Source organism: Leishmania major, chromosome 5 (assembly GCF_000002725.2).
Source record: "Leishmania major strain Friedlin complete genome, chromosome 5".
NCBI lineage: Eukaryota > Euglenozoa > Kinetoplastea > Trypanosomatida > Trypanosomatidae > Leishmania > Leishmania major.
In genome coordinates this window covers 83,468-110,333 of record NC_007246.2, presented here as the reverse complement: position 1 = coordinate 110,333, position 26,866 = coordinate 83,468, and the positions used below count along the sequence as shown (strand labels likewise).

The window sequence follows — 26,866 nt, the reverse complement described above, 5'->3', positions numbered from 1 at the left end:
CTGTGCCCGTGCGATGCACACACATACACACACGTATACATGCACGTATCTATACACCCACGGCGCTTGCACTGCCATGCGAAGGTTTAACGGTTACTCGTAAAATGAATAGCAACATAACACACACACACACACACACACACAGAGGCATGAAAGAGGGGGAGGGAGACGCACGTGAGCCCGGTAGAGAGTGAGGAGCGCAGAGGGCGGAGGGGGAGGCGGTAAGATGTGTGTCTTCTCTGCAGCGATTCTGCCCTCCCCTCCTCCTGCACCTATGCCCGCACTTTCCTGGCACCGCCTCGCTCTTTCCTTCCCCTCGTTCTTCCTCTCTCCCACTTCCTCGCGATGCGTGGGTGCCTCGGTGCATGCCGTGAAGGTGCTATGCAGCCTCCTTTACACGCTTGCGAGACGGACTGCGGTCTGACTCGCCGGTCGCGCTCTTCTTAGCCGGCCGCTGCTGCGTTGCGCTCCTCCGCGATGCGGTGGCGTCGGCAGCCAAGCCGCGCACCGCGGCGCCCTTCTTCGCCTTCTTCGCGACGACGCCTGCTTGAGTGGGTGCATCTTCGGCACTGGTGACAGACCTGCGAGCGCGCTTCAACCCGCTGAGCGAGGTGGGCGATGCTGTGTCAGCCATGCTAGCAGTAGCGTTTGGTTCTGCGCTGGGCAAACGCTGCTCCTGCTGCTGCCGCCGCTGCCGTGAGGAGCGTGCAGCGCGCGCGGCCGCCGCAGCCACTTTTTTGCGGGCCGCGTGCTCCTTGTTCGTCTGCACACGGGCACCAAACTGCTCTGTCACCTGCTGCCTCGCCTGGATCTTGGCGGACGACACCTCGTCGAGCAGCGACAGAATCGCGGACTCCTTCGCCGCTGGCGACTTCCACAGGGTGAGCGTGGTGCCGATCTTCTTCTCGATGCGCTGCACGAGACTCACGTCGTACTCGGTGACGAGCGCGACCGAAGTGCCCTCGCGGCCGGCACGCGCGGTACGTCCTACACGATGCACATACGTCTCCGCATGCTTTGGCACGTCGTAGTGGAGCACCAGGCTGACGGCCGGAATGTCGAGCCCGCGAGCCGCGATGTCGGTGCAGACGAGAATGCGCGCGATGCCTAACTTGAAGCTGGCCACGTTATCAAGCCGGTGTTGCTGTGTCAAGAGCGAATCCAGGCTGCATACTGGGAAGCCGAGCAGCTGCAGCGTCAGCCGCACCAGCTCTGCGCGCAGGCAGGAGTTGACGTAGACGATGGTGGACTGCTCTTTGCCCTGCAGGCGCAGTGCCGCCACAAGGTACGGCAGTTTCACCATGTTTGGGATGAACAGGTAGTTTTGTGTGAGCGTCTCTGGTAGGTGGAACGACGTCGGCCTTCCTGGAAGCGTCGGCGCCGTCGCGGAGCTGGTTGGCCCACCAGCAGCACCTGTGCTTCCGCTCTCCGCGGCGTGGCCGAGACCTTCCTGTATGGCTCCTCGCACCACCGCCACCTCCAAGGTTGATGCATCCGTGATGCCGAGCTCTGCCAGCAGGGAGAAGTGCTCTGCGACTTCGTCCACTTCTCCGTTCTGCGGCTGCTGCAGTGCCGGTGAATGCGACGAAGCAAGGCTTGCACCCGCACGCTCCTCTGCTGCACCACCGCTTGCAGACAAGCCTTGCGCCGCCTGCGGAACTTCCAGCGTGGTGAGCCGAGGGTGGAGCGTCGCCGTGAACATCAGCACCCGTCGCTGCCGCGTTGGCGGGAGCAGCCGTAGCAGCGACTGGACATCTCGCAGAATGTCGCCCTCCGTCAGCCGGTCCGCCTCGTCCAGCACCAGGTAGCGTAGATGTGCGAACGCCTTCTGCACCTCCGGTGCGAATACCTCCAGCAGGTGGCGGAGCCGTCCGGGCGTCGCTGCGACGATGTGCGGCCGTGCCTTCAGCGCGTCCACTTGCGTTTCCGTCGGCACCCCGCCAACGGCAAGCATCGTGCGCACCCGCAGCGGCGCGCCGAAGGCAATAAACTGGTCAATGATCTGGTACGCCAGCTCCCTGGACGGCGTCAGCACAAGGGCAAAGACGCCGTACGCGTCGGCCGCGAGGGTCTGTAGAATGGGAAGGGCGAAAGCCGCCGTCTTACCCGAGCCGGTCGCGGCGCCGCCGACGACGTGGCGGCCTGCCAGGATGGCAGGGATGCACTTGCATTGAATAGGAGTTGGGGTCTCCAGCGCCATGTACGTGCACTGCTCTGAGAGCCAGCGCTGGATGCCGAGTCGTTGAAACTCGGCCATGCGGCTGCTGTAGTGCTGCAGGGGAACCTGCTAAGGAGGACAGCAGAACAAGAGAGCGAGAGGGAAGGAAGGAAGGAAGGAACGTACGTGTGTGCTGGTGCAATGCTATACGGGTGGGTGGGCGAGGCAAGGCGAAGACGAGAAGGAAGACGCGCATATAGAGAGAGCGAGAGGAAGGAGGGGCGTGGTGGGAGGAGGAGTGGCTCGCGACGGTGCGAAAGCAATGTGCGCTTCCAACAGCCGTCGCCCTCGCCGTCACGCACAGGAGCACACCATGTAGACCATCTTCCCTGGTATGCACGCTCACGGGCCGCGCAGCAGCGGCAGCAGCAGCAGGACGGGGAGGGCACAACGATGGGACAAGTCGGGTCTGCGCAGCTTGCTAAGAACACAAGAGAAGTACACGGAACGGAAACCAGAATAATATATATGGGATATCACACACGCACGCGGAGGACAGAGGAAGGCAAGAAAGGAATGAGCACGCGGATGCGCAAGTGCGCATCCGTGCACACACGCAGAGCCGAATAGTTGAACGAGGCGGAGAGGCCTTTCTCCCGAATAGAAAGCACAAACACACGCACACATCACGAAACCGGCACGGCGCGGTGAGGTAAAAGGGAAGTGGGAGAGGGGCAGCAGATGGAGGTTCCCTGCTCCATCTGCTGCGCCCCGCCACCGGCGGGTGTGCGTGCGTATTGATGAGGCGAGTGTGACTGTTTATAGATTATCGCGGAGAGGAGGTGGAGTGGTGGTGGGAGTGCGGAGGCTGGAGAGGAAGTGGTCGAGGTGACCGACGCTTGAAGGAGATGAGACGTCACTGCCTGCGGACCGCTTCCCCATTCCATCGCTGCACGCCTGCTGGTCTGTGATACCGGTGCATCACGGCCAGGCGGAAGGGCAGAGGCGTTCTTCTGCAGTTAAACTCTCCCTTTTCAGAGGTTGCTGCTCAGCTTTTCGACGCGCTTGCCATTTTCGTAGAAGTACGCCGGAGTGCGCATGGAGCAGAGCTCCTCGGCGCTTGTCGGGTGGACTCCGATGGTGTTGTGGAAGTCACTGATCTTGGCGCCCATCTTCATGCAAATGCCGACGCTCTGGATGATCTCAGGCGCACTGTCGCCGAGCATGTGAACGCCCAGCACCTCGCCGCTGGGTTGGTCCGTGATGATGCGGATCATAAATTCCTTGTGCTTGCTGCCGCTGATGTTGTGCATAAGGGGCGTGAAGCAGCTCTCGTACACGGCGACAGTTTCGTGGTTCTTCGCCGCCTCCTCCTCCGTCATGCCGCACGTGCCGATCGGCGGTATGGAGAACACGGCGCACGCGACCTTCGTGTGGTCGGTGGCGCGAGGCTTGCCGCCGAAGACGGTTTCGGCGAAGGCGGCGCCTTCGTTGATGGCCACCGGCGTCAACATCACGCGGTTCGTCACGTCACCGATGGCGTAGATGTTGTCCACCGAAGTCTTCGAGTACGCGTCGACCTGCACGGCGCCGTTCTTTGCTGTTTGAACGCCGGCCTTGTCGAGCTGCAGCGTCTGCGAGCGCGGCACGCGACCGATCGCGAGCATGACCTGATCGTAGTCCTCCTCCGTGCCATCGTTGAAGTGAACGTGATTCGAGCCGTCCTCGTTCTTCGTAATTTTTGTCGGGTTCAAGTTGGTGCGCACTCGTATGCCGTTCGCCCCCAGCTGCTTAGTCAGGCTCTTGCGCACCTCTGTGTCGAAGCCGCGCAAAATAAGATCGCCGCGGTAGCACAGGTCTACATAACCACCGCGGGGCTTGTAGCCGTTGAAGATGCCGGCAAACTCGACGGCGATGTAGCCGCCGCCGACGCACAGCATCCGCTTGGGGGCATCTTCGAGGTAGAAGGCCTCGTTGCTCGTGATGCAGAACTCATCGCCGGGGACTCCAAGGCGCGTCGGCCAGGAGCCGGTAGCAATGAGGATGTACTCCGTGTCGAGGGTCTCCAGCACGTCGCTGTTTGGGTCTTCCGACTTGCGCACCAGCACCGTGTGAGCGTCCTGAAGGGCGCCGAAGCCCATGTGAAAGCTGAGGCCCTCCGTATCAGCAAACATGCTCTTGTAGCTCTCGTTGATGCCGTTCACCACCTTGTTCTTCGCGGCGATGAGCGTCTTCCAATTGGGGCAGAGCGATTCGCGGTTCATCTCCCATCCGAAGCCGCCAGACTCGCGGATCAGGTCCATGTACTGGGCACCTGTCACCATGAGTTTCTTAGGGACGCAGCCGACGTTCACGCACGTGCCGCCGAGCGCGGCGAAAAACGGCGGACCGTGCGTCGCCTGCACATCGACGACGGCCACCTTCTTCTTGTACGTGGCGGCCGCGTTCCATCCCGCCTCCAGACCTCCAGATCCGGCGCCAAGCACCACGAGGTCGTACGCGCGGGACATCAGGCGCTGAGAGAAGCGAAGAATTTTCGCGAGAGGGGGAGGGGAGGGGGAGGCTGCGCGATTTCACGGCGAACAACTCCAACGGCAAGACTCTGTACTATGTATATGCAACGGTTGGAGCGAGAGAGACAGAGAAAGAGAAATGGGCTGATCAGACAATCTTCGTGGTAAGGCTCGCCTGCATTTCTACTTGCGGCTGAGCGCGGTGGTGTATAAATAACGAAGTAGACGGTGCAATGATGGATCAAGACTCGTGTGCGTGTGTGTATGCGTGTAGGAGTGTGGAGAGAGAGAGAGAGAGACGACGACTGCCTTTTCTTCGCCAGCGAGTGTGCGTGAGAGGCGGGAGAGGGAGGAAGGAAGGATTCGACATGGAGGCCGTTCAGCGAGCCGGCATATTCGTCTCAGTCGATCCGACCTCTGGGGGCGGTGCGTGAGAGTGTGTGCCGGGAGAGCAGACTGGGGCGGGGAATAGAGTGTGCCGTTCACGGAAGGGCACAGATGGGCGTATATGCTGTGTTTCCATACGGATGAGAGTGCGAAGCCGCATGCCCGTCCAGCGCCCTGCCTTGCCCTCCCCCCCGTGTCGCCGGTTGTGCCCTGTTGCGTTTTTATGCGAGATCACGGCTCGCACCGTCGGAGGAGTCTTCGCCGGATCGTGTGTAACGGGACGTGGATCACACATGGCAGCTGAGCCACGGAGTGACGGAGCTTCGCGTTGACTGACCGTCTCTGCGTGGATAGTACGCGTGGAGGCGCTACCTAGACGAAGGGCAGCCGCGGCTCCAGCACACGAGAACGAAAGGGTGCCTCACACGTGCAGTGCACTGCTCGGTGCTCTGCCGCCCGCTTCACGCATGCCCCCCCCCTCACACACACACACACACACACACACACACACACACACACACACACACACACACACACACACAGAGCTCCTACGTCATGACTTGCGCCATTCAACGCGGCGAGTTACCTCTACCATTGAGGTGTTCGTTACTTGCTCATGCAAGCGTAATCCTCATCGCGTTAAAACGCAGTGGCCAGCATCCTTTCCCCTCGCCACAGCAACATTATGGCTCGCCCGCCTTGCTCCGCCACGCGCCTTCCCGCTCTCTACGCTGTTCTATCGAGCACACGGAGGGGAGGAGAGGGGTGGGGGGGGTGGGAGTACGTCCTTGGAAGGGCGAGGATGCGCGGCAGCTCTGAATTCACAACAAGCACCGTGCACTGGCCCGCACCTGCGCACGGCGAGGCGCACACGGCCTCGGGGAATCTACACGCGCACCTCGGCATCAAAAGCAAGAAAAAACACGAGCATTAACAGCCGTAGCAGAGCAGCTGACGCGTGCACGCAAGCACACAGCTTGTCTGACCCGTGCGCATCACGGACAGGGCTTTTAACGGAAGACACCACGCGGCATCTTCGGCCCGTTCAGCGGGAACGGCGTCACATCTTCCAAGTAGCGAACGCGGAAGTCCGCGCTGCGATCCTGCACCGCCCGCACGGCGCCCTGCCGACCATTGTAGAAGCCCATCACGCGCACGACAAGATCGATCTTCTCGCCACGGCCCAGAGGGCGCCCGCTCGCCGCTCGCGCCTCGCGAATCTTCGGCAGTAGATCGTTCAGGTACATGCTCGTCACTTGGTGGCCGTTGTCCGTCGAGCCGTCTCCGCGGAAGCCGCGATCGCCACCCTTCAGCCCGCGGTTACCCGCCGTGTACGTCGGCAGCAGCCGCTTGCCATCGTAGTCGTACGCGACGGCGTACGTGTTGCGGCGGCGCGACACCAGGTACAGAAACACAAAGTCCCGGCTGTACATGGGCATCTCGCCCCACAAATCGAGTTGGGCGTAAGCTTTAACGTTGTCTGCCACTGCGGACGCATCCGGCGACCGCCCCTTCAGCAGCGAGTAACCGAACTTACTCTGAAAGTAGTCGTCGCCGAGGATGCGCTCCGGCACCGCGCGCCCCTCTCCCGTCGCTGATACCGCCTCCGCAGTCGACGAGGATGCCGCTGCTGTCGCAGCCACTTCGCTCGGGCTTGCTTCCACGCCATCGCCATGTGTGCGCAGGCGGTGATGTTCCTGCTCGTACCACAGGCGCTCGTTGAAGCCGCGCTGTGATATGAAGCCGTCTTGCGCTACCAGCTGCTTCAGCTCCGCCTGGATCGTCTCGGCACGGCTGCGCTGCAGCACTCCATCAATGTCCGCCTGCGGTAGGCGAGGATGCACGCTGCTGATCTCGCCATCATGGATGCCGTCCGCGGCAGTCGCATTGCCATCGGCAAGGATGCGAGCTGCACCAGAGCCGCCGACGCGGAAGGCCGAGCCATACCCTTGCTGCTGCGCCTCTAGCGCGTCGTTGGCAGAGCGGATCAGAAACTCGTTGAAGTACTGCTGGCCACCTTGCTGTGGCTTCAGCAGCGTCGGCACACGGCGATACTTCTCCGGGAACATGCCGGCGCGCGGACGCGGCTTACCGCGACGCAGCAACACGATGGAGCTCTTCAGCATCGATGACTTCGAAAGAGGATAACGAACGCGCCGTAAGAGAGAGGAGGGGTGTGCGAGAGACGGGTGCGGGTGTGGGTGTGGGTGTGGTGGGCGGCGAGCGATCACTGCAACGTAGAACAGAATGGCACTACGAAGAGGAGAAGAGAGAGGGGACGAGGCAAGAGGGGGAGGGAGGGGGTTGCGCAGAGGCCAGCGACGACGGCGAGATCACGAGAGGCGAGGGAGGGCAGACACGATCACGCACCGACTGTAGAGCGCCCGTGCGTGTCCGAGAGCGGGCAGAGGAGAGCCACACACACACACACACACACACAAAATATACGAGTGGCGGATGTTTCACTTTTTCGCACCATCTGCGCCGTAGGCGGTTCGCCTTTGCAGTGCGCTGCAGGGGAGAGAGAGGCGGGAAGGGGAGGGGAGGGGGGCGCACCCGTCATCACCCTCCTCGACTACACCTCGCCACGCGGCAACGAACAAGCGAGGTGTCGAGTGGCTGGAGGCTGCCCCACGCCTCTCCTGTCTCAGTTTGTGTACGTAGGGGTGGGAGAGAGAGAGAGAGCAACGGCGACTGTTGTGCGTCGAAACTTGCACCGGCACGCGACGAGCAAGCAGAAGCAGGAGGAGGGCGGGACGCCCAGAAAGCACGACGGCACGATACGTGAGCAGAACAAGATGCGCACCCCTCCGCGCTGGGCCACTGAGGCGTCGGCGTCCGTCGAGGAAGCGGAAGCGAAGAGAATGAGGGGGAGGGACAGCACAGAGACACATATGCAGCGGCGCAAGCGTCCGGCGCCACCGTGTACTGCGACATGCTTCCAACCTCTCGCCCAACCTCAGCACCCTCGGAGGCAGTACTTACTGCCACCTTTCTGCAAGAGAAAGCCATGCTCATTCAGCTGGCGGAGCATCGCCGTGGCGCTGCGGCAGCCGACGGATTCGCACACGTCCAGGATTGCCTGCTCTGTGAACAGGTTGACGCCGCTGTTCTCCTCCACGATGGCGAGCTTGAGTCGTTGTAGCACGGCATCACGTTGGTTGAGCGTTGTGGGCCTCCTGCCTGCTCCGACATCCGCTGAGCCTGCTGTGGCGCCGATCGCGGCTGAGCCCGACGCGGCAAGACCGTCGAACGAATGCAGACACGACTGTAGCAGCTGCACCGCGTACTCGGCATCTTCTCGGGTGACCACGTGGCGCAGCTCCAGCTTCGCTCGCGCCTCGGCGACGCGAATGAGAGCCTGCAGGTAACGCGGGGTCACGGTAGCTTCGAGTCCCATGGCAGCTCTGGGAAGTGGCCCCGAGACGCTGCCAGAATCTGAGAGGTGACCTGCCGCACTACCCGCACAGCTAGCCGTGGCGCCGTGCTCGAACCCGTACTGTGGTTGAGGCAGGTGCTGACGCTGCGCGAGGTAGTGCGTCTGCAGGACGTCGCACGCCTCACGACAGAGCGTTGGCTGGCACTGCGAGCGGCAGAAGAGGAGGAAGCGCTGCACGAGCGGGAGCGGCAGAGGACCAGCGCCGTGCCCGCGGCCCCGCCCGCCACCGTTGCAGCCCTCACCGCCATCCCCACCCGCGGGGGCACGGCGATGCCACTGGAGGACGTGGTCCGTCAGCGCCTGCTGTGCGTTGCCGCTGCTCCCGTGAGGGTTGCGCAGACACGCGATGATGTCGAAGCGACTGAGCAGCGCCGGGGAGAGGTTCACGTTGGCGGCGAGGGACTTGCGCACGTCGAAGCGGCCGCCGATGGGGTTGCCGGCAGCCAGTATAGAGGTGCGCACCGGCATGGAGAATATCATGCCGGCCTTGGCGAGGCTCACCGTCTCCTGCTCCATCACCTCCAGCAGCGCCTTGTGCTCCTGCACGCCCTTGTCGATTTCGTCGAGACACGTGATGCCGCCGTCGCCGTGCACGACGGCGCCGGCCTCGAACGTCGTCTCGCCCGACACGGGGTCCCGCGTCAGCGTCATGGTGAGGCCGCAAGACGACGATGTGTGCGCGCACACAAACGCACTGCGCGGCGCTACAGCGCAGGCCGCGCGAAGCAGCTGCGACTTGCCAAGCCCTGGATCGCCGACAAGCAGGACGTGAATGCTGCTGCGCGTCTCACCGCCATTCTTATCACGGTTGCCGCCGACAATGGAGAGCAGCAGAGCCTGCTTCACCAGCTCCATGCCGAAGATCGACGGCGCCACTGAGGCCGTCAGCCGCGCAAACCACTGCGGGTGGCGCGCAACTTCGTAGAAGCGCCCCGTCTCCTCGGCAGACCAGGTGTCGAACCCGGAGGAGAAGGAGACACGGGCGCCAGACGGCAGCGCCGTGATGGCCGTGGGTCCAACACCGCCGAGCTGTGCGGTAGTGCCAAGCATCAGCTCGCCGTCCGCTTCCCCTTCGCCGTCGCCGCGCATAGCATCACCAGTGCTGGTGCCATCCGCGAACATGGCGGCACCGCCGCCGTGCGCCAGCCGCCAAGGGCCGTCGCGGCAGCTACCGGGACCCATAGTTGCGGAGAGGAGCGCTCCATCGCGTTGGCGGCGCTGCAGAGCTGCAATGTTGCTCAAGGAGGGCGAGCTGGCAGAGGTTTCCTGGCTGCGCAGACTTCGCACCGCCCTGGCGCGCAGGCACACCTGCTGCATGCCGCCGCCTTGCTTACCCTCACCCCGCCGCGTCTCTAAGACGCCACACACGCAGACGCAGTCGCCCACCGTGACGGCGTCGAGCCACGGGGTCCGCAGCTCCACCTCGATCATGACATGCATGCCGCCACTGCCCATGCGCTGGCTGCCGCTGCCGCCAGTGTTGCCTCTATTGCTACCACCGCCGTGTTGCTGAGTGGCGCCGCTGCCGTCGCGAGGCGAGGCCGGCGATGAGGACGCGTCGAAGAAGGTCGTGTGCTCTTGCAGCCGAAGCAGCTGCACCTCCTCGCATACCGCCTGGTCCGTTAGCGGAGTCCACTTGTAGCCGCGGCAGCGCGCGCTCGCGCACGGGCCCGGGTAGGTGAGCACACCGTCTTGGGCCGCTTGCTTCTTCACGACGCCGCAGTGACCGCAGCGGTACGACATACACACACACGAGATGCGCGCCGGACTCATGCGGACGACCGTTCCTCTGATCGTCAGCACGCGCCCAAGCTGTGCAGCGCCGAGGTGGTCGAACGGCGTTGCGTGGCGCACATCACCGCTCACGGCCGCATATACGCGGCGAAGCGCCGGTGCCCGCGACGCCGCTGATGCTACTATAGGAGACCTTACGCGTTGTGCACCGCCGTCGCCTTGGCGTTGCTTGCCGTGCTGCCCAGTCTGCGACGTGCTCAGCTTCCGTGCTTCGTACTGGTACAGCCACACGGCGGTGAAGAACTCCACGAGGGCGAGCACGATGCACGGCTGCTCGAGTAGCGCGGTCCGCATTACCGCGGTCAAGGCGTTGCCAAACTCGTTTTGGGGGTCCTCCTCCACGTCCCCATGGTCACCACCGCGGTGTCTGTGCCCGTGTCTGACAGGCGTTGTAGGCTCGATAAGACGGAGAACGATAAAGTCCGTGAAGGGCACCGTGGCGGCTGTCGCCGCCGTCACCGTCTCCGGCTGCACATCGGCAATGGCGAGCGGGTACACATCCAGCTCGCTAAGGAGCGGTTGAAACACCTCCCACATGGTCTCGACAATGGCGTCGGTGTAGCGCACAGCTCCGGCGAGGGGGGTGCCGCAGTGGATCTCCCAGAGCGCGTCCATCCACGCATCGGTCTTCGCCGATGCTGCGACGGCTGCTGGCAGCCCGGAGGGCTTGACTCCCGTTGCACCATCACCACTTCGTCTGCCGCCCATGGCGAGCCCGGCAGTCTTGAGAAAAGGAGGGTGATGGATGTAGACGCGAGATCTATACGTGTACGTATGTGTTCCGTGAAGCGGTGCAGCTACCACATCGTCTGTGCGGATAGTGAGGCGTTGGTGCGCGAGCGAGCGCACGGAGGGCGAGGAGGGTATGAGGAGCATGTGTATTTAAGCATGTATTAGTGTTCATCGTTGAGTGTGCGAGTGGTCCAGGCACGAGAGAGCGAGAAGAGGGAGGGAGAGTGGCGGGTGGTGGAGGTGGTTGAGGTTGGGTGGTCGGAGAGGAGGGAGGTGTTGAGAAGAGCTCGCGTCTGCGTGATGCACGTGTGCTTGGTTGTGCGTTGTGCTTATCGATGTGTGCGCTGGGAAGGAGGAGAGGGAAGGGAGGAAGGGGGAGGGGGACGCTTGCTGTCCGAGAGCACTGCGAGCCTCTGCAAGGAACCTCCATTGATCGTCTGCATGCGAATGTGCGCGTGCCCACGTCTTTCAGCGTATACATGCATGTGCCTGCCATGTGCGGGTGGCAGGCAACGTCAGCGCACCAGTGACATCTGCCAGGATGTCCACGTGAGCTTGAGCGGATGCGTGGAATGGCGCTCGAGGCGTCTGCATGTGTTTGTGTGTGCGTGTCCAGCGATGATCGGCGTCGAGCGAGGAGAAGGAGGCGATAGCGGCAAGAGACAAGAAAGAGTATGCCAATGAAAACGCTGCGGGGAGTGGCTCACGCGCACATGCACATGCTTGCGCACGCGTAGGGGTAGTGAGGTGGGTGGGCGGGGGAGGGGCACGTCTTGCAGTTCGCACCGCGCTCATCAGCATCGTACCTGTAGTTCCCTTGCTCCCGCTCCCGTAGGTTATACGGAGACGGCCGCACTTCTTTTTCCGTTTGCAGGTGAGTGTCCATCGATGTCGATGTTAGGCATGGCGCGCAAGACGGCTGCAGTCAAGAAAGACAGACATGCACAACAGAGGTGATGAGTGGCTGCAGCAGCGGCACCAGCAGCAGCAGCAGCTGCTGCTGCACACTGCGTCGCTGCATGCTTCTCTCTACAGCCACTTACCGTTGCCTGTTCGCGTTCCTCTTAGTGATTTACGTCCGTTCTTACATGGAGCGCCCCCATGAGGGGTGGGGCGGGGTGCTGGAAACAACACCGACAGACAAGTACTTTGCTGGGGCTTATGCGTGCGTACGTGAAAGAGGTGGTCGTGCACTGAGGGAGGCAGTGGAGTCGCAGGGTGTCGACTCTCTCTCTCTCTCTTCGGCCGCTCCGGCTTCGTTACTACTCTACAGCCGCGCACAACGTCCTCCCCCTCCTCCGCCCCTCCGGTCCGGTCAGATGAGTTGCTTCTCCTTCAGCATCGTTGTCAGCGTGCCATCCAGCATCATTGTCTTGCAAATATCGAAGCCACCGAGCAGCTCGCCGTCCACGTACACCTGCGGGTACGTCGGCCAGTCGCTGTACGCCTTGAGACCCTCACAAACCTCCTCGTCGTCCATGATGTTGAAAAAGCTATACTGGACACCGAGCTGGTCGAGGAGGTCGACCAGCTGCGCCGTAAAGCGGCACCGCGGTTGCGACGGGGTGCCAGTGAGGAAGACGACGAGGCGGTCGTGACCGATGATGTCGTGCAGATCCTTCGCGAGGTCGTCCGACACGTCCGACGGGGCGCGGTGCACACGAGAGGTGTGGAAAAACACCGCGGATACGCGGTGCGCTGACGCAGCCATGGACGGCGACAGCGATGAGCAGGGCACGGCGCTAGCCGACGCGTACGTCGCGGAAAGGGTGGTGCTTGCCGTCACCGGAGACCTTCGCGACACGCAGAAGAGGCGGCCACTCGCAGCGAGGGGAAGCCCTCGACTCAACGAGCGCATGGCGGTGGGTGGCAGCGAGGGAGGAGGGAGAGGCGGGGCAGCTGCACTTCGAAGAGCCGGTTATGAGTGATGGAGTGCGCGTATGTGGGCACGCACGTGGTGCTGGCGTGAGGGAGGCGGTGGATGGTGTAGTGAAAGGAAGAGGTACACGAAGCGGGCGTAAGGTTCGGAGGGGCTGCGGGGGGGGGGAAGTCAGCGACGGCGCGTCGCTGGGCGATGATGATGGTGGCACCTCCTCAAACACGGCCATGTAGGATAGTCGGCGGTGACGTGGAGTGGACGACAGGGAGGCCACGTAGGCACCGTTCCTCTCTCTTCGCCCCCGCCAGCGCAGAGCCGACGCGGTTTGCTGCACGCACTTGCCACTTCCTCACGGCCTCGTCCGGGCGCACCCTCCCCTTTCCTCCACGCGGGTCGCTGCCTTGACACTCCCGGTAAGGCTGTTCACGTCGCGCCATCCTCTGGCGCCCTCTCCTGCGTTCGGATTTCGTCACGTTGGCCTTTGGCTGACGTCTTCGCGGCAGAGGGCAAAGATGCGTGCGCCGTGTTCCCCCGGAGGTTGGCGGGGCGGGCAGGCGGGGCGGGCAGGCGGGGGAGCATGACGGCCAGGCATTTCGCGGCTGCCACAGAGAATGCTTCGGCTCCTCCACCTCCCCCCCCTCCCCGCACCCCCGCGCGCCCCTCCCCATCCACCTCGGCCGCTAAAGTGCCTCCTCGCACGCGTAGTGAAGCGTGCCCTCGGTGAACGTCAGCGCCCGCACCCGTGGCGGCTTCGCAGTCACTTCCCGAGGAGCGCCGAGTGTTGGCGATAGCAGAGAGCGTGGGGGCGACAGCTCATACATGATGGGGGCAAACACCTCCGCTGCCTCCCCGCTTGCCACGTCGTCGTCGTCGTCGTCACCCTCCGTATCCAAGCCCGCACCGTCGGGCATCCTCGTCCCACCATCGAGCACTATACAAACGCCGCACGCAGACGGCACCGCAAGGGCACTCGAGCCGTCCGCGGAAGTCGTTGCAAACGGGACGTACGTCGCGCACACCGGACTGCGGTGGAGGCCAGCGTGAGACGCGGGCGACGGCGACGTCGACGTCGATGCGAGCCACTCCGTCACTACGGGTGCATCGTGCCATAGGTCATCCTCGTCGAGCGCGGGCGGTGCCGCGAGAGCCTCTTCAGCGGCCCACACCGGCAGGGACGGGTTCCTGCAGTCATATAGCAGCCACCAGCAGCTGCCGGACGGGGAGAGGGGCGAGCAGCAGCAGTTGCCCCCGCTGCTGCCGTTGTTGTTGTCCCCGTCGCTCTTCCATGACTCATCGCCACGAGTCACCTTTGCGGGAGCCGGGTAAGGGCGGCTCCGCCGGTTGCCCCTCTCATCATGCATCGCCGTCACAAGGTACGAGTAGCCGCTGCCACCACCGTTGGATGATGTCTGCGGGACTGCTACTGGCGCCACGAGGGATGGCTCTTCCACCACAGATGTCACGCACCAACTCGAACACCGGCTTGGTGACGAGGTGGCGGTAGCGGCGGCAGTGCCACCGCCTCCCGTCAGCCACGACGGCAGCTCAAAAAAGACCGTCGGGGTGACTGTCGCGGCGGTGTAGAGACCAACATGGCGACGGAACGCGGCAGCGAAGACGAGACCCATCGGCCCTGTCTCAGCGTTACCCGCACGCTGATGCGCCGGCGCCGACGGCGGTGCTGGGCGAGCCTGCGACGGCTGGTGCGGTGGAGCTTGTTGGAGGGCAGGCGGCAGGCGCCGACGTACGTCGAACAAGCGCGGTGTGCGCCGCACAACGTGCCGCACCTCTGCTAAAGAGCACGCAGCAGCACCATCTCCACCGCTGTCCATTAAGGCTTCGTCATCTCCGGGTGGCATTGCCAACGGCACTCGCCACGCAGACTCGCGTTGCACCGAGGCTAACCACACGGCGCTGCACGATCGTCTCGCGGAGCGTCCTCCGGCGGCAACGCCGCTGCCCACATAAACCTCATCCACGCGCTGGCAGAGGACGTACATGTCCGTCAGCCCACTGCTGGAGTGGCTAGGCACATAGCTGCACGGCAGGACCGCCTCTACCGCCTTCCAAGCCGGTGCTACCGGCGGAGTACGCCCCCAGTGGCACGGCCGCCCGAGCATCGTGGCCTTGTCGAGGCGATCGTGGTGCTGGTGGTTCCACGCCAAGGGTGTGCCGCCCGCAAACACCGCGTCCCCCTCGTCCTTGAGAAAGATGGTGGCCTGCAGCCACGTGGCGGTCGCGCCATGAGGCGATAATGCTCTGCTGAGGGGTGAGGGGCGCATGATCGTCACCACCGAGGCGGCATCGCCGAGTCCTACCACCGCACCAGGGGCGGTGTCGTCGCCCGCGGCTGCCTCGCCGTCGTCTTCGTTGCCTGTGTCGAGACCCGCAGAGAGCCAGCATGAGGAGGTGAGATCGCGGTGCGGCTGCGGCAGGACAATGCACCGACCCCGTCCTCCAACGGCAGAGTTGTCAGGAGCAGAACCACGCTCGTTCCACCGCTGCGCCACCAAGCGACGCGTGTCCTCTCCCCTGCTGCTGCGGGACGACTGCGCCAAGACGGCTGCGCGCGGCACCTGCAGCGCGAAGGACGACACTGCAAGCAGCTGACACTCATGACGACCGCAGAGCAGCAGACTAGCGCGATCGGGTGACGGCTGCACGGATGCCCATCTCGAGCCGTGTGGCTGCAGCAGTGGTGCGGGCAAGTGGAGAACACGAGACGGGATGCATGTGACGCTGTCCATCGCACGAACGGCGTAGGCCGTCGTCTGCGAAAGTGAAGATGTCAACGTTCTCGGGTACCCCTCTTGAGAGGCTTCTGGTGCGCCGCCACCCCCGCCGTTCTCTGTGTAGGCAGGTGAGGTTGCAAAGGACTGCGGATTGGCCAGCATGACAGCACGCCGTGCAGCGGGAAGCAGAGACGAGACGGCAGCAGAAAAAGAAGAGGGTGAGCGAGGCGGGTCATGCGGTGATGGTGGTGGGACGTGTGCACGGGCGAAGAGCTCCAGCGATGCCACCGCTGTGACGCGGGGCAGATCGTGTCGGCCGCAGCGTGCGCAGGCCACCGGGGACTGCGCCTTTATTGCGTACTCCCTGCCGTGCAGCGCGAGTCCCCGAGGGGTGGGCGGGTGATCGTGTTTGAAGTGCACGCCTCCTTGTCCTCCGATCGACTCAAGGGCGACGATAGCCCTCCTCCTGGCGCGCTCTCTCCCGCAGTACTTCGCATCGTGTCTGCCCTCCAGAGCAGAGAGAGAGAGAGAGAGAGAGAGCAAGAACAAGCGAGAGAGGGGTGGGGTAGGGGGCAGCGCTCTCACCCATCCCATCCCATCCCATCCCCCCGGCACTTAATCCACGCGGCATGCGTGTGCACTCAGTGCCTTCGCGTCCTCCTTTTTCTTCTGTTGATCCTTTCCTTCGGCCAAGAGTACAAGAGGGTGCATCGGTAACCGCCATAGCTGTATGTGCTTGCCTGCACAGGCCCCTACATGATCCAGCACGCGCGCACACCGACCGCCTCTCATCACATTCGACTTGGCTGTCTTGTCTACCGTCGTCGCCGCTGTTGTTGTCCTCCACTGACCCCACCGTCCCATGCCTCTACAGATGCGGTATCACTTCTTTGCATCGCTGGAGGTGGGCAGTCCAGCCCACACCTTGAAGCCGTCGTACGTCACCCACTGCAGTGCCGTCAGCGAAACCACCATCAACAGGCGAGGAGCCAAGCCTTTCCACATGCCGCGCCATCCTAGCTCATGCATCACCTCGAGAACACCGTGCATCGCGCCACTGTGGGCGGCGCCGGCTCTGCCGTGGCCCACGCTGCCGCATGGGGCGTCCGCAAGCGTGTTGGCCAACGCTGGCACAGCACTCGATGTGGGCGCAGATGACCTCTGGTTCATCTTCGACAGCACCGTGTCCGCCGGGTGCGACACAACGCCGCACAGCAGCCCCGCCAGCACGCCGGCGAGCAAACTCACGACCAGCTTACCCAAGACCCCAGGCTCTGCGGCATCCATGATGCCAAGGCTATGGAAGAGGGACTGCAGCCCGACGACGACGAATTCGAATGAGGAGAACTTCATCATCGTGTACGGCACCTGCCTGCCCCACAGTGGCACGAGCCCCCTGTAAAAACCATGCAGACCCTCTGTCTCCCACATGCGCGGCAGGGCGCTGCGGAGGTACACCGGAAACGACGGCGAGGTCTGCATGCGGATCTTTACCGCCTCCCACGGCGCCAGACCGAGATCGGCGACCACCTCGGCCACGCAGCTGGAGAAGAGAAAGACGAAGAACTGGTAGACGCCGGACACATGCGCCGCTGATGACGACGCGAGCAAGTTGGCCACGCCTCCCGCGGCAGCAGCTGCCGCCTTCGCCTCCACTGACGGTTCCTGAAGGACGGTCAGCAGCACGTACTTGACTATTTCGTAGAGAGAGAACTTGACCGAGCCTTGGATGCAGTACCCCCACAGCATTGGCAGCCACCCGCGGAAGAACAGCGGCAGCGCGCGGTAGACTGAGCCGCCGGCCTCCACGCGGAATAGGTGCACAAAGCCTTCCTTAAAGCTTCGGTACTCGCCCACCTGCACGCGGCACTTGAGGATATCGATCGGGGCAACGATGAGGTGCACCATCCCCGCGGCGATGCCGCCCAGAAAACAGTAGACGAAGTACTGGAACGAGTGCGGGCGCACCGTGCCGGTGACCGGGTCGATGTTGAGCGCGGACGTCGACTGCCACACGTACGTGACGACGAGGACCGCCGTGAGCGCCGCCGCCACCGACGCGATCAAGAAGTGCTGGAAGCAAACCCGGTCTCGCGCGCCAACGATGGGCGAGACAAAGGAGGCCGTCCCCACTTCTTTAACGCCGCCAGGCGGCAAGAGGGACGTCGTTATCACTGCGCTCACCACATCTGCGTCCGTCGTCGAGCCTCCGCCGACGCCAGCCCCAAGCCCCAAGACAGTGCTTCGCTCATCGACGCAACTAGCATGCCCGTCGCCTTCACTGTTATTTGAGCCAGTGTTGCGGTTGTGCACCGCAAAGCCGGCCGGCACGGGCAACATATACGTGGTGTGTTCTCGCTGTGTGTGTGCGTGGGCGTTCACCTGCGTGCTCATGAGGAATTAATCGGAGCGGTGGTTCCCACGGCGACGGTGGCAGCGACGGAAACGGTGCCGGATCAAGCAAGGCAGAGAGACCAAAAACGACGAAGTACCTCGGCTCGCACGCTGTGACATCCAAATGCAACGCCACGCACACACACACACATATATATATATATAGATGTGTGTGTGTGTGTGTATCTATATATACGCAGACACAGATACCTGCACAGACAGAAAAGGCAGGGACGGAGGGGTGTGCTGACGAGTGCAGCAGCAGTGAGAGAGAGAGAGGGGGAGGGGTCAAGTGAGGGGAAGGTTAGAGCAGCCGACTTCGTCATAGATGCACGACGACGAAAAACTCAAGCACGATTCGACTTCTTTGGCCACGTGTGTCGAGGTTTCCACCGCGCAGCACGAGCTAAATCCCTCACACCTACTCCCGTCAGCCCCCTGTCACAAGGCCCCGTCCGCGTGGTGCCAAGCAGCGGTACACAAGCGTTGCACCACATGCGCTGACGCGGTCATCGGTGAGCGACCCCCGCCTCAACCTCCACACCCGCTACCGTCTCGCAGGTCGCCTCGGGTTCCCCACATCAGCAGGCGGTGTGGCGGCCCGGGCGAGACACGCTCGAGTGACGCTGGCGCTCGGCCCGGTCGCATGGATGGCACAAGCACGCTCACACGGTCGCAGGTCGCTCCGACGCAGCGCCGTCCAAGGCCTGGGCCCCGGCACCACCAGAGGCGGCTCGGCACGTGGCAGGGAGATATAAGAGGGCTGCCCGGGGCTCCCGCCCCTTCCCCTCCCGCGCCCATCAGGGCTTCAGAAGAAAGTGAGGTGCAGAGAACAGCTGAAGCAGTATCACACGCTGTCGATGGAGGAAGGAGGGAGAGAGACCGTGCCACTTCCCGCATGTGTGCGTAAGTGGAGTGAGTGCATCCGCTTCTGTGCGGCATCGTTCAACACGCAACTGTGCGTGCGCGTGTGTGCGAGCTGTCGAGAGCAGACCCGCAACGATGTCAGGGAAGGGGTGGGATGATAGGGTGATGACGTGCGCAACGGTTTCGTCTCATCGAAGGCAAAGGACAAAGAAGCTAGAAAGTGCAGGCACGCTGAGCAGTCCAGCGTCACCCACGCCGGTGCGTGTGAGCAACGCAGTGGCTCGCTTCCGTGTCGTCGGCCGTAGCAGTAGTAGAGGGGTTCGAGGCAGCACATCGATGTGCCCTGCCGTCATCTTGCAGTTGGTCGTGCCATCACGCTTCGTTGTCGAGTCGCATTGACCGACATCGCTGACACAACATACTCGACAGCAGGTGCAGCACCCAACCGCAGGAGAACCGGGGCAGCCCCGACACCGACGCACACACGTATACATGCACATGTGCAGCTGTGTGTGGGGGGTTGGTGGTGGTGGTGGTGTGTGTGTGTGGGGGGTCGGGTCATCTGCTCATCAAGGCACGCACCACCGCACCATCGCCAGCTGCGTCGTGCAGGGCCGCGTGCCACTCGTACAGTCGGTGCACACCGGCTGGTGAGAGAGGCGCGTGAGCATTGGGTGCACCAGTCGGTGCCCAAGAAGCTGCTTCCGATGTGGGTGTCGTGACGCCAGAGGCGCACGATGCCATGCACGCGTACAACACACGCATCAGTGCATCTTGCTGGGAGATGGTCAGCTGAGCAGCGAAGGTTGAGCGCAGCTGCTTTAGTGTCCCCATAGAGGCGTCATGGACAGGGGGCCTGGCACCCCTCGTTGCGGTGCAGGGAGCCGCGCCTTCACTGCTGTCTGATATGGGGACTGCTACACCGGCGCTACGGCAGAGCTGCGCGTCCACGTCTTCGAGCCGATCCAGCACACGACGTGCATCGTCGATGGGGAGGCGCTGCAATGACGTCGTTTCGAGCGCGTCCAGCTCGGCGCAGAGACGCGATGCCGAAGCAGCAGAGGCCTCAGCCGACGCCATCTAGAGAGGGAAGGGGGACAGCTGTGGTTTGTGCGAGTGTGCGTGTGTGTGTGTGTGGAGGCAAGGGAGACCATTACTTCTCACGTGCGAGGATTCGACCGCCTTTTTTTCGTTGACTGCAGACCCGTTCCCTGCGCTCGCCGATCGCAGTCACACGTAGACATCCGAGTCGAAGGCCGCAGGCCGCACCAGTGGCATGCGCGCCGAGAGAAAGAAGAGAGGGTGAGCGAGGGGGAGATGACAGTGCGAGGGTGGGGGGTGGGGGGGGGGCGGAAAGCACATGAGCACGTCTGCATTTTGCTTGCTCTACTGTGCTGTGTGTGTGTGTTGTGCGTGCTCCAGGCGCGTCGGCACTCCGTCGGCTGTGAGAAGAATGAGAGGGCGGCGATAGAGGGAGAGAGGCGAGGGAGAACACGCACAAACACATGCGCACGACCGACAGGACCGCCTCTCGTCCCTCCTTCGTCTCCTGCCACTGCCCATGCAAGTGCACGCATATGTGTTGTACCACGGGTTTGTTGTCTAGCTCGCCTTAGCAACATCTACAGCATGGATTGTTTCGGTTTGGGAGAGGAGAGGAGGGAGGGGAGGAAAGGGGGTTTGTTAGGGCCGCCGGGCGTGTGGATGAGGTGGCCGGCAAAGGCGATTTATCGTCTGCGAGCGAAACAGAATGCGAGGGGGAGCCAAACATGGACAAGGGTCGCAGTCGAGAGAGGGGGAGAGCGAGATGTGGAACACACAAGCATATACAACACGCTTACATAGACTTGCAGACGTATAAACACACACACACACACACATACACACACATACACACACAGTGCAAGGCACAGCACACAGGACGCGGAGAGGGAGGGAGGAGTGAAGCAGCCAAGAACCGGTGGCGCAGACTTCGCTCTTCCGTGAAGGCGGAGCGGGAGCAACCGAAACAGCAACAAGGAGGTTTTCGAACGAACGTGAGAGAGGCGGCGGACGGGGACGGTAGACGAGGGGGGGGGGAGGTCGTGGATGGTTCGTCTGTCTGTGGGCGATGCCGTGGCGATGGCACACGAATCGGGAGAGAGAGGGGGAGAAGAGGGAGAGATGGACTTCGCCGCACACATACACACACAAAGGCACATATACCCCAACGCTGTCGCACAGCGTGCAGGAGGAAGCACCCAAGCGCACAAACAACCAGACAGCAGGGTAGACAGCGGCGGCTCGAATGCATCGACGCACGGGGTCGTGCGCTCCCTCCCCTCCCCTCCCTCCCGTCTTCCAACCCCCACCCTACCCCACTCTTCAATGCTCCGTTCCTTCGGCGAATGCGTGAGAGAGGCTGGGAGCACGCGACTGGACCGGGGCGTGGCGGGCGGGCGAGGGAGAAGACGTGGCCATCCGAACCATTCCCTGTCCACGGCTCCACTCGCCCTGCCCTTGCCCATCAAAGGCACTCGCACAGTCCTCCTCCTAAACGTACACGTCCTTCTCGCATTTTTAGACTCTCCAGACCCCCCCCCCCTGCCCCCACTTCTTCGTTCCATTTCGACTCCAGCCGCACCGCGTCCTTCTCATGCTTGGATACATTGGACCAGAGGTAAGTAGGAGCGAGAACAGAGATGAAGAGGAGGTGCGAAAGGGTTGCGGGCCGGTGGGGAGGGGCACCACTATGCGGCCGCCACCCCGTGTCTCCACTTCGATACGCGTAGATATACATCACATGTGCAATATGGCTTCCCGTTCCTTTCTCGTCGCTTGCGTGTCACCCTCAAGGTGTTCCTGACGCCTGCGCTGTCTTCGGTGCGCCTCATAGTCATGTGTCACGTGCCCACGCGCGCACAGGCGTCCGCCTTATGCCGACTTCTTCGACCTCTCGGGCGCGGCCTTTGCGAACGTCTTGCGGCGCTGCGCGAGCATGTAGGAGTACATGACGTAGCTGCCGTAGGGGTATATGCCGAGGAGGATGAACCACACGGCGTTGTACCACGAGAAGGTGAAGTTCAGCTTGTTCGGCAGCTCCACGGTCCACGGTTTGTGCTTCTTGATGTACGGCAGCGCCTTGTACAGGCAGCCGATCTCTCCGGTGATACCGACAGGGTAGAGCACCATGAAGGCGGAGTAGCGCAGCCACGTCAGCGACGCAACATTGACGCGGAGGAGGTTCGCACCGTAGAACGAGTAGCGAATTATTTCGCTCAGGCACCAGGCAACCAGCATCTGCACAAACACGAGGCTCTTTGTGGAGTCCGTGTCGCCGATGCGCACGGCACCGTACAGCACGATGAGGCGCGACAGGACCTGCAGGAATGTCGTGCCGACTGGGCTGCGCACGATGCCGAAGGCGGCATGGAATATCTCGGCAACGGCGCCGGTCTGCGCAACGCACAGCAGCCGCGCAATGTCGGGGTAGACCGAGGCGGGGTCTCGACCCTCCGCCAAATGCACGATGATCTTCACGAGGATCGTGCCCCAGCCAACACACATGCCCGCGTTGTAGGCGAGCAGGTACATGTCTTTGATGCCCATAGTTGTGAGCGTGTATTCTTGAATTCAGGGAGCGTTAAAAGGGGGAAGAGCCGACGCAGAGAGGAGCGAAGAGAGCGTAGTGATCTGCGCGATGATGGTGATGATGATGCATATATATATATATATATATATGTGTGTGTGTGTGTGTGTGTTTGTGGAAGAAGGGACGAGGAGAACGATGGGAACGTTGAAGAAGGCAACGTGCGCCAAGAGCGGGAGAGTGGGCCTGCGAGCGAGAGCAGAAGATGTGCGTCTCTCTCTTTCTCTGTGTGCGTGTGGAGGCAAGCGTGTGTTCTTCGGTCTCCTTGTGCGGGCGCGCACTGACGCACAAGCTCACAGAGGTGCCCACCTGGGCGTGCGCGTGGCAAGTCCTTTGGCATCTGTTACTGACACGCGAAGTCACCTTATCGATCCGTGCTCGCCGCCGGCTGCTGGACGGCGTGCACGCGGCATCGCAAGCGAACAGAACCTGCTCTGACACATAAATCTGTGTTTTTGTGTGTTTTCGGGGTGGGGGTGAGGGCAGGGGGCTGGAAGAACGGATGCATCCATTGCCACCACCGCCGTCACCACCACACACGCCTCAATCGAAGGGCAACGCGACTCGAGTTCCCACACCTTGCAGACATCATGTGCCTCCTACTCCATCCTCACTGAAGGCGTCGCCGCTTGTGCTTCTTAGTACCACCGCCACCACTGCCCACGCCCATCATGTCCCCCATGAGCGCCTGCCAGTCATCCGCGTCCTTGGCGATTTTGTCTGCAGCCATTTGCCGCTGCTGCGCCGCCCGCTCGCGCTTCAGGCGCGCTCGCTCCGAGCGCCACGCTGCCCGCTCCTCTTCCGTCTTCGGGCGATGACGCAGTTGGGAGTAGAACTTGCCCACGCGCACGTGGGACAGCGGCACCGTCACGGTGGTGGTGGTGGCTGCTGAAGGTGATGCGGATACCGTGGTCGAGGTGGACGGTGCCACGGGCACCTTCACGAGCACCGTCTCTTCGAGCGTCAGGCGATCCACGACGCCCTCCACATACCGTCCGGTTTGGGGATCGATGACATGGCAGCTCACCCCACCTTGGATGTCACTGGTGCACGCGGTTGGCTGCCAGGGGCGCAGCGCCTCACTATACACGATCTCCTCCACGTTGTGGCCCAAGATCCACGCCTTGTACTGCACCCGGTCAACATCTTTGGCTGGCGGCACGACGCCGGTGATCACGCACGGATACCAATCACGCTCGTCGAAGAGCACCTCGTACGGCGCCGGACGTAGCGCCGGCGACGACGAAGCTGTGTTGGGCATTTGAGGCGGGGGGTAGATGATCGTAGTCAGCACCTCTCCCGTCTCGGGAGACTTCTCCACCTTCTTCATCAGCCCCGGCGTGGCCTGGATCGTCTCCTCCTCATTCAGCAGCTGCGCGAGAGTGCGCAGCTGCACCTCTACTTCCTCCACCAGCGCTGCCATCTGCTCCGCATCCTCGCCGTCGTTGTCGCCGTCGGCGTCGTGCGAGGCAAGAATGTCGTCGAGGCCCTCCACAAGCTCACGGTAGCTTGCGATGCGCTCCTCGCGGCTCATGAGCCGCACATCTTCTTCGCCTGCTGTCTCAGCCATCTCCGCGGAAAAGAGGGCTGCGGTGGCGGTGAGAGATGGGAGGTGGGCGAGAGATGCCGTGGGTGCTAAGAGGCGGTCCCGCGAACGGGGTTTAACCTCCAGTACGAGACACCGTGTGTGCGTGTGTGCGTGTATTTGCTTGCCAGTGTGTCTGCGGAAAGGGTGAGCGATGCACCACACGGTCCGTTGATAGCGCGTGCACGGAACGTGCGGCGGAAGGCGTGTGCGACATGGCGGCATAAAGCAGCACATGAATACAGCGGCAGTAGAAAGAAATGAGGTGAGTGAGTGAGTGTGTGTGTGTGTGTGTGGCGGGAAGAGGAGGGGCGGGCAGGCGGGCGGGAGGAACATGTGTCAGAGAACGAGATGGAGAGAGGCCAACTAGCAGCTCGCTGGGAGAGGCAGTGTCGATCGCGAGGACGGAGGGAGGTGGCAGAGGAGGAGGACACCTCCCGTCTGCCCCCCTCTCTGAAACCCCGACCCGCCTCCACACGCTCGACCTCCCTCCCTCCCTTGCTTTTATTTCGTCGCTGGGGGTGGCTCACTATTCCCGCCCGCGCGCGTGCTGGTATCGCAGCGGGCCAGACGGGAAACGCCGCTAGAACGATGGTGATTCTGATCAACGGTGCATACATAATGTACATGTGCGCGTGACATCGTTTCTGTGAGTGCTCGGTGCGTGCATGACGGAAAGTGAACGCGAGGGGGCGGAGAGGGGAGTGCCGAAGTCGACAGTTGGTGACGGACAAGAGATGAATGAGAGGCAGGCAGGTGGGTGGGTGGGGGGGGGTCGGAGGAAGGGAGGGGAGGGGGGAGGGTTCGGCTTGGAGTGGAGGACGCGTAAAGGAGCATGTGCGTGTGCGGGCCACTCCACCACCTATGCTCTTTCCTCCCCCTTCCTCCCTCCAAGCCGCCGGCTCAAAGTTTTTGGTCGCCGCTCCCATGCCCCCCTCCCCTCCCCTCTTCACCCCCCCCCAAACGCTCACGAAATCGCGTGCACATCATCGCTTCAGCCGTCCGCCTCCTCGTCCTCTTCGCCAGCGTCCATGTTTTCACTGCCGCTGCCGTCCTCGTCGTCTTCACCGGACAAATTGCTCTCCTCGGCCCCCTCGGCTTCTTCCGCCTCCGCGCGCCTCGCCTCCTCCGCTTCACGCAGTCGGTGCGCGCGCGCTTCCTCGAAGCGGCGCAGGTACTCCTCCCTGCGCCGCTGCAGACGTTTCTCTAACATAATGAAGAATGCCTCTTCGTCCGCGCGCCTCGCTTCGTGCGCCGCCACGGCCCTCTCCAGCACCTCCAGTGTGCCGTGCGACTCGTTGTCAGCGGCCATACGCGCAGGCGTCAGCGACGCCAGCACCCTCTGATCGCACCTCGCAAGCTGCACATCTGGCGCCTCGCCGTCGTTCGTGACTGCCTTTAGCCCCGCAGTGCAGTCAGCGCCGTGCTTCACGAGGAAGCGCACCGTGTCGTGCGCGTGGGCAAGGACAGCCCAGTGGAGAGGTGTACCAGCGTAGCGGCTGCGCTTGCTCGGCTGCCAACGCACTTGCAGAGGCACTGAGCTCTCCTCTGACACCGCTGCACCACCAGCAGCCGTCGGCACCTCGCGACAGGAGAAGAGAATACCGTACAGGGTCATGTCCACCGGCGGCGTTGTGCTCATGCGAAGCAGCCCGTGCTGCTGAATGTGCTCGGCGACGCTGTTGCGGTGCAGTTGGTGGGCAAGCAGACGCTTGTAGAGGAGGATGTCTCCCTGTTGCGCCTGCCGATCTTCCTCCGCCGCCTCCTCGACTTCCTCGTCAAGTAGCGCGGCATTATCGTCTTGTGTGTATGCATCCGCGCCCTCCTCGCCACTGGCGGCCTCGCTGTCCTCGGCGGCGCCGCCGAGGGCTTGCCTATCGAGACTGTAGGCCTTCACGATGCCACACAGGGCCGGGTGCGCCATCAGCTTCGCCATTTCTTCTCCACTAAGCATCTCCTCTATATCTTCCTCGGCGCCGCCATAACCTTCATTATCCTGATTGTCGCCGACGCCCTCCCAATGAGCAAGCGCGTCGCGCGCCGCAGCACTCGTGTCGACGGCAAACGGTGAGTGCCGCCGTCCGCTGTACACGCCAGCCGCCGTCACAAGCTGCTCCACGCGGGCCGTGTCGCCCTCAAAGGCAGCCGTGCAGATATCGCGCGGACGCGTGTTCATGAGCTACCCCCAGCAAAAAAAGAAAAAAAAACGTGAGAAGAACGCTAAAAGGAGGTGTGTGGGTGGGGGAGGGAGGGGGGGGGGCTGCGCTCAACAGCAAATTCGGTGAACTTGCTCTTTACGTGCGCGCGTGCTTCGGGAACGAGGGAGTTGAAGGGAGGGAGAAGGATGAGGGCGTGGTGGCGTTGTGCAGCTCCTCAGCGCGGGGTGGAAGGGGGTGAGGGGGGGGGGGAGGAGGACAAAGCCGATGCCGAGGGCGAGACGCTCACTCGGAGTCATGCTGTGATGCGAGCCTGTGCCTGCACTCTGCTGGCGATGCTCCTCTTGACATGTCTGTCTCGAGCTGTCCGCTCTATCGCAGGCGAGAGAGATTAGAGAGATCGTCGTTGAGGATGAGCATGATGCATGCTCATCGATGAGAGCAACCAACAGACAGACACCATTATCACAGTGATGGCGGCGATAACACGGATAGTGACGCAGACGCCTCATGACCGCAGTGAGGAGGGATACATACACACAGAGGACAAGAAAGAGTTTTGAGCGGAGCGGTGCAGCCGCTGGCTCTCTGCATGTCCGCCT

General features: G+C 62.7%; 12 protein-coding genes across 12 annotated transcripts; all 12 read right to left on the bottom strand.

The window, feature by feature from the left end:
* Window positions 1-379: 379 nt before the first annotated feature.
* On the bottom strand, window positions 380-2,257 carry LMJF_05_0360 (putative ATP-dependent RNA helicase; the record flags this gene model as incomplete). The annotated part of the gene is made up of 1 exon (XM_001687461.1): window positions 380-2,257. One exon carries the CDS (start codon window positions 2,255-2,257, stop codon window positions 380-382), a length of 1,878 nt encoding a protein of 625 aa, XP_001687513.1.
* A 935-nt stretch (window positions 2,258-3,192) lies between these two features.
* On the bottom strand, window positions 3,193-4,668 carry TRYR (trypanothione reductase; the record flags this gene model as incomplete). The annotated part of the gene is made up of 1 exon (XM_001687460.1): window positions 3,193-4,668. One exon carries the CDS (start codon window positions 4,666-4,668, stop codon window positions 3,193-3,195), a length of 1,476 nt encoding a protein of 491 aa, XP_001687512.1.
* Window positions 4,669-6,068: 1,400 nt separating this feature from the next.
* LMJF_05_0340 (conserved hypothetical protein) lies at window positions 6,069-7,184 on the bottom strand (the record flags this gene model as incomplete). The annotated part of the gene is made up of 1 exon (XM_001687459.1): window positions 6,069-7,184. One exon carries the CDS (start codon window positions 7,182-7,184, stop codon window positions 6,069-6,071), a length of 1,116 nt encoding a protein of 371 aa, XP_001687511.1.
* An 833-nt stretch (window positions 7,185-8,017) lies between these two features.
* Window positions 8,018-10,999, bottom strand: LMJF_05_0330 (putative DNA replication licensing factor; the record flags this gene model as incomplete). Its single annotated transcript, XM_001687458.1, has 1 exon — window positions 8,018-10,999. One exon carries the CDS (start codon window positions 10,997-10,999, stop codon window positions 8,018-8,020), a length of 2,982 nt encoding a protein of 993 aa, XP_001687510.1.
* Window positions 11,000-11,948: 949 nt separating this feature from the next.
* Window positions 11,949-12,044, bottom strand: LMJF_05_0320 (hypothetical protein; the record flags this gene model as incomplete). The annotated part of the gene is made up of 1 exon (XM_001687457.1): window positions 11,949-12,044. The coding sequence occupies one exon, from the start codon at window positions 12,042-12,044 to the stop codon at window positions 11,949-11,951; it is 96 nt and encodes a 31-aa protein (XP_001687509.1).
* Window positions 12,045-12,338: 294 nt separating this feature from the next.
* LMJF_05_0310 (glutaredoxin-like protein) lies at window positions 12,339-12,881 on the bottom strand (the record flags this gene model as incomplete). Its single annotated transcript, XM_001687456.1, has 1 exon — window positions 12,339-12,881. The coding sequence occupies one exon, from the start codon at window positions 12,879-12,881 to the stop codon at window positions 12,339-12,341; it is 543 nt and encodes a 180-aa protein (XP_001687508.1).
* Window positions 12,882-13,582: 701 nt separating this feature from the next.
* LMJF_05_0300 (conserved hypothetical protein) lies at window positions 13,583-16,228 on the bottom strand (the record flags this gene model as incomplete). Its single annotated transcript, XM_001687455.1, has 1 exon — window positions 13,583-16,228. One exon carries the CDS (start codon window positions 16,226-16,228, stop codon window positions 13,583-13,585), a length of 2,646 nt encoding a protein of 881 aa, XP_001687507.1.
* Window positions 16,229-16,516: 288 nt separating this feature from the next.
* On the bottom strand, window positions 16,517-17,974 carry LMJF_05_0290 (phosphate carrier protein, mitochondrial precursor-like protein; the record flags this gene model as incomplete). The annotated part of the gene is made up of 1 exon (XM_001687454.1): window positions 16,517-17,974. One exon carries the CDS (start codon window positions 17,972-17,974, stop codon window positions 16,517-16,519), a length of 1,458 nt encoding a protein of 485 aa, XP_001687506.1.
* Window positions 17,975-19,453: 1,479 nt separating this feature from the next.
* Window positions 19,454-19,975, bottom strand: LMJF_05_0285 (putative ARP2/3 complex 16kDa subunit; the record flags this gene model as incomplete). The annotated part of the gene is made up of 1 exon (XM_001687453.1): window positions 19,454-19,975. One exon carries the CDS (start codon window positions 19,973-19,975, stop codon window positions 19,454-19,456), a length of 522 nt encoding a protein of 173 aa, XP_001687505.1.
* A 1,833-nt stretch (window positions 19,976-21,808) lies between these two features.
* LMJF_05_0280 (putative protein tyrosine phosphatase) lies at window positions 21,809-22,483 on the bottom strand (the record flags this gene model as incomplete). Its single annotated transcript, XM_001687452.1, has 1 exon — window positions 21,809-22,483. The coding sequence occupies one exon, from the start codon at window positions 22,481-22,483 to the stop codon at window positions 21,809-21,811; it is 675 nt and encodes a 224-aa protein (XP_001687504.1).
* Window positions 22,484-23,133: 650 nt separating this feature from the next.
* LMJF_05_0270 (conserved hypothetical protein) lies at window positions 23,134-24,093 on the bottom strand (the record flags this gene model as incomplete). Its single annotated transcript, XM_001687451.1, has 1 exon — window positions 23,134-24,093. The coding sequence occupies one exon, from the start codon at window positions 24,091-24,093 to the stop codon at window positions 23,134-23,136; it is 960 nt and encodes a 319-aa protein (XP_001687503.1).
* Window positions 24,094-25,102: 1,009 nt separating this feature from the next.
* Window positions 25,103-26,284, bottom strand: LMJF_05_0260 (conserved hypothetical protein; the record flags this gene model as incomplete). The annotated part of the gene is made up of 1 exon (XM_001687450.1): window positions 25,103-26,284. One exon carries the CDS (start codon window positions 26,282-26,284, stop codon window positions 25,103-25,105), a length of 1,182 nt encoding a protein of 393 aa, XP_001687502.1.
* Between the last annotated feature and the right edge of the window lie 582 nt (window positions 26,285-26,866).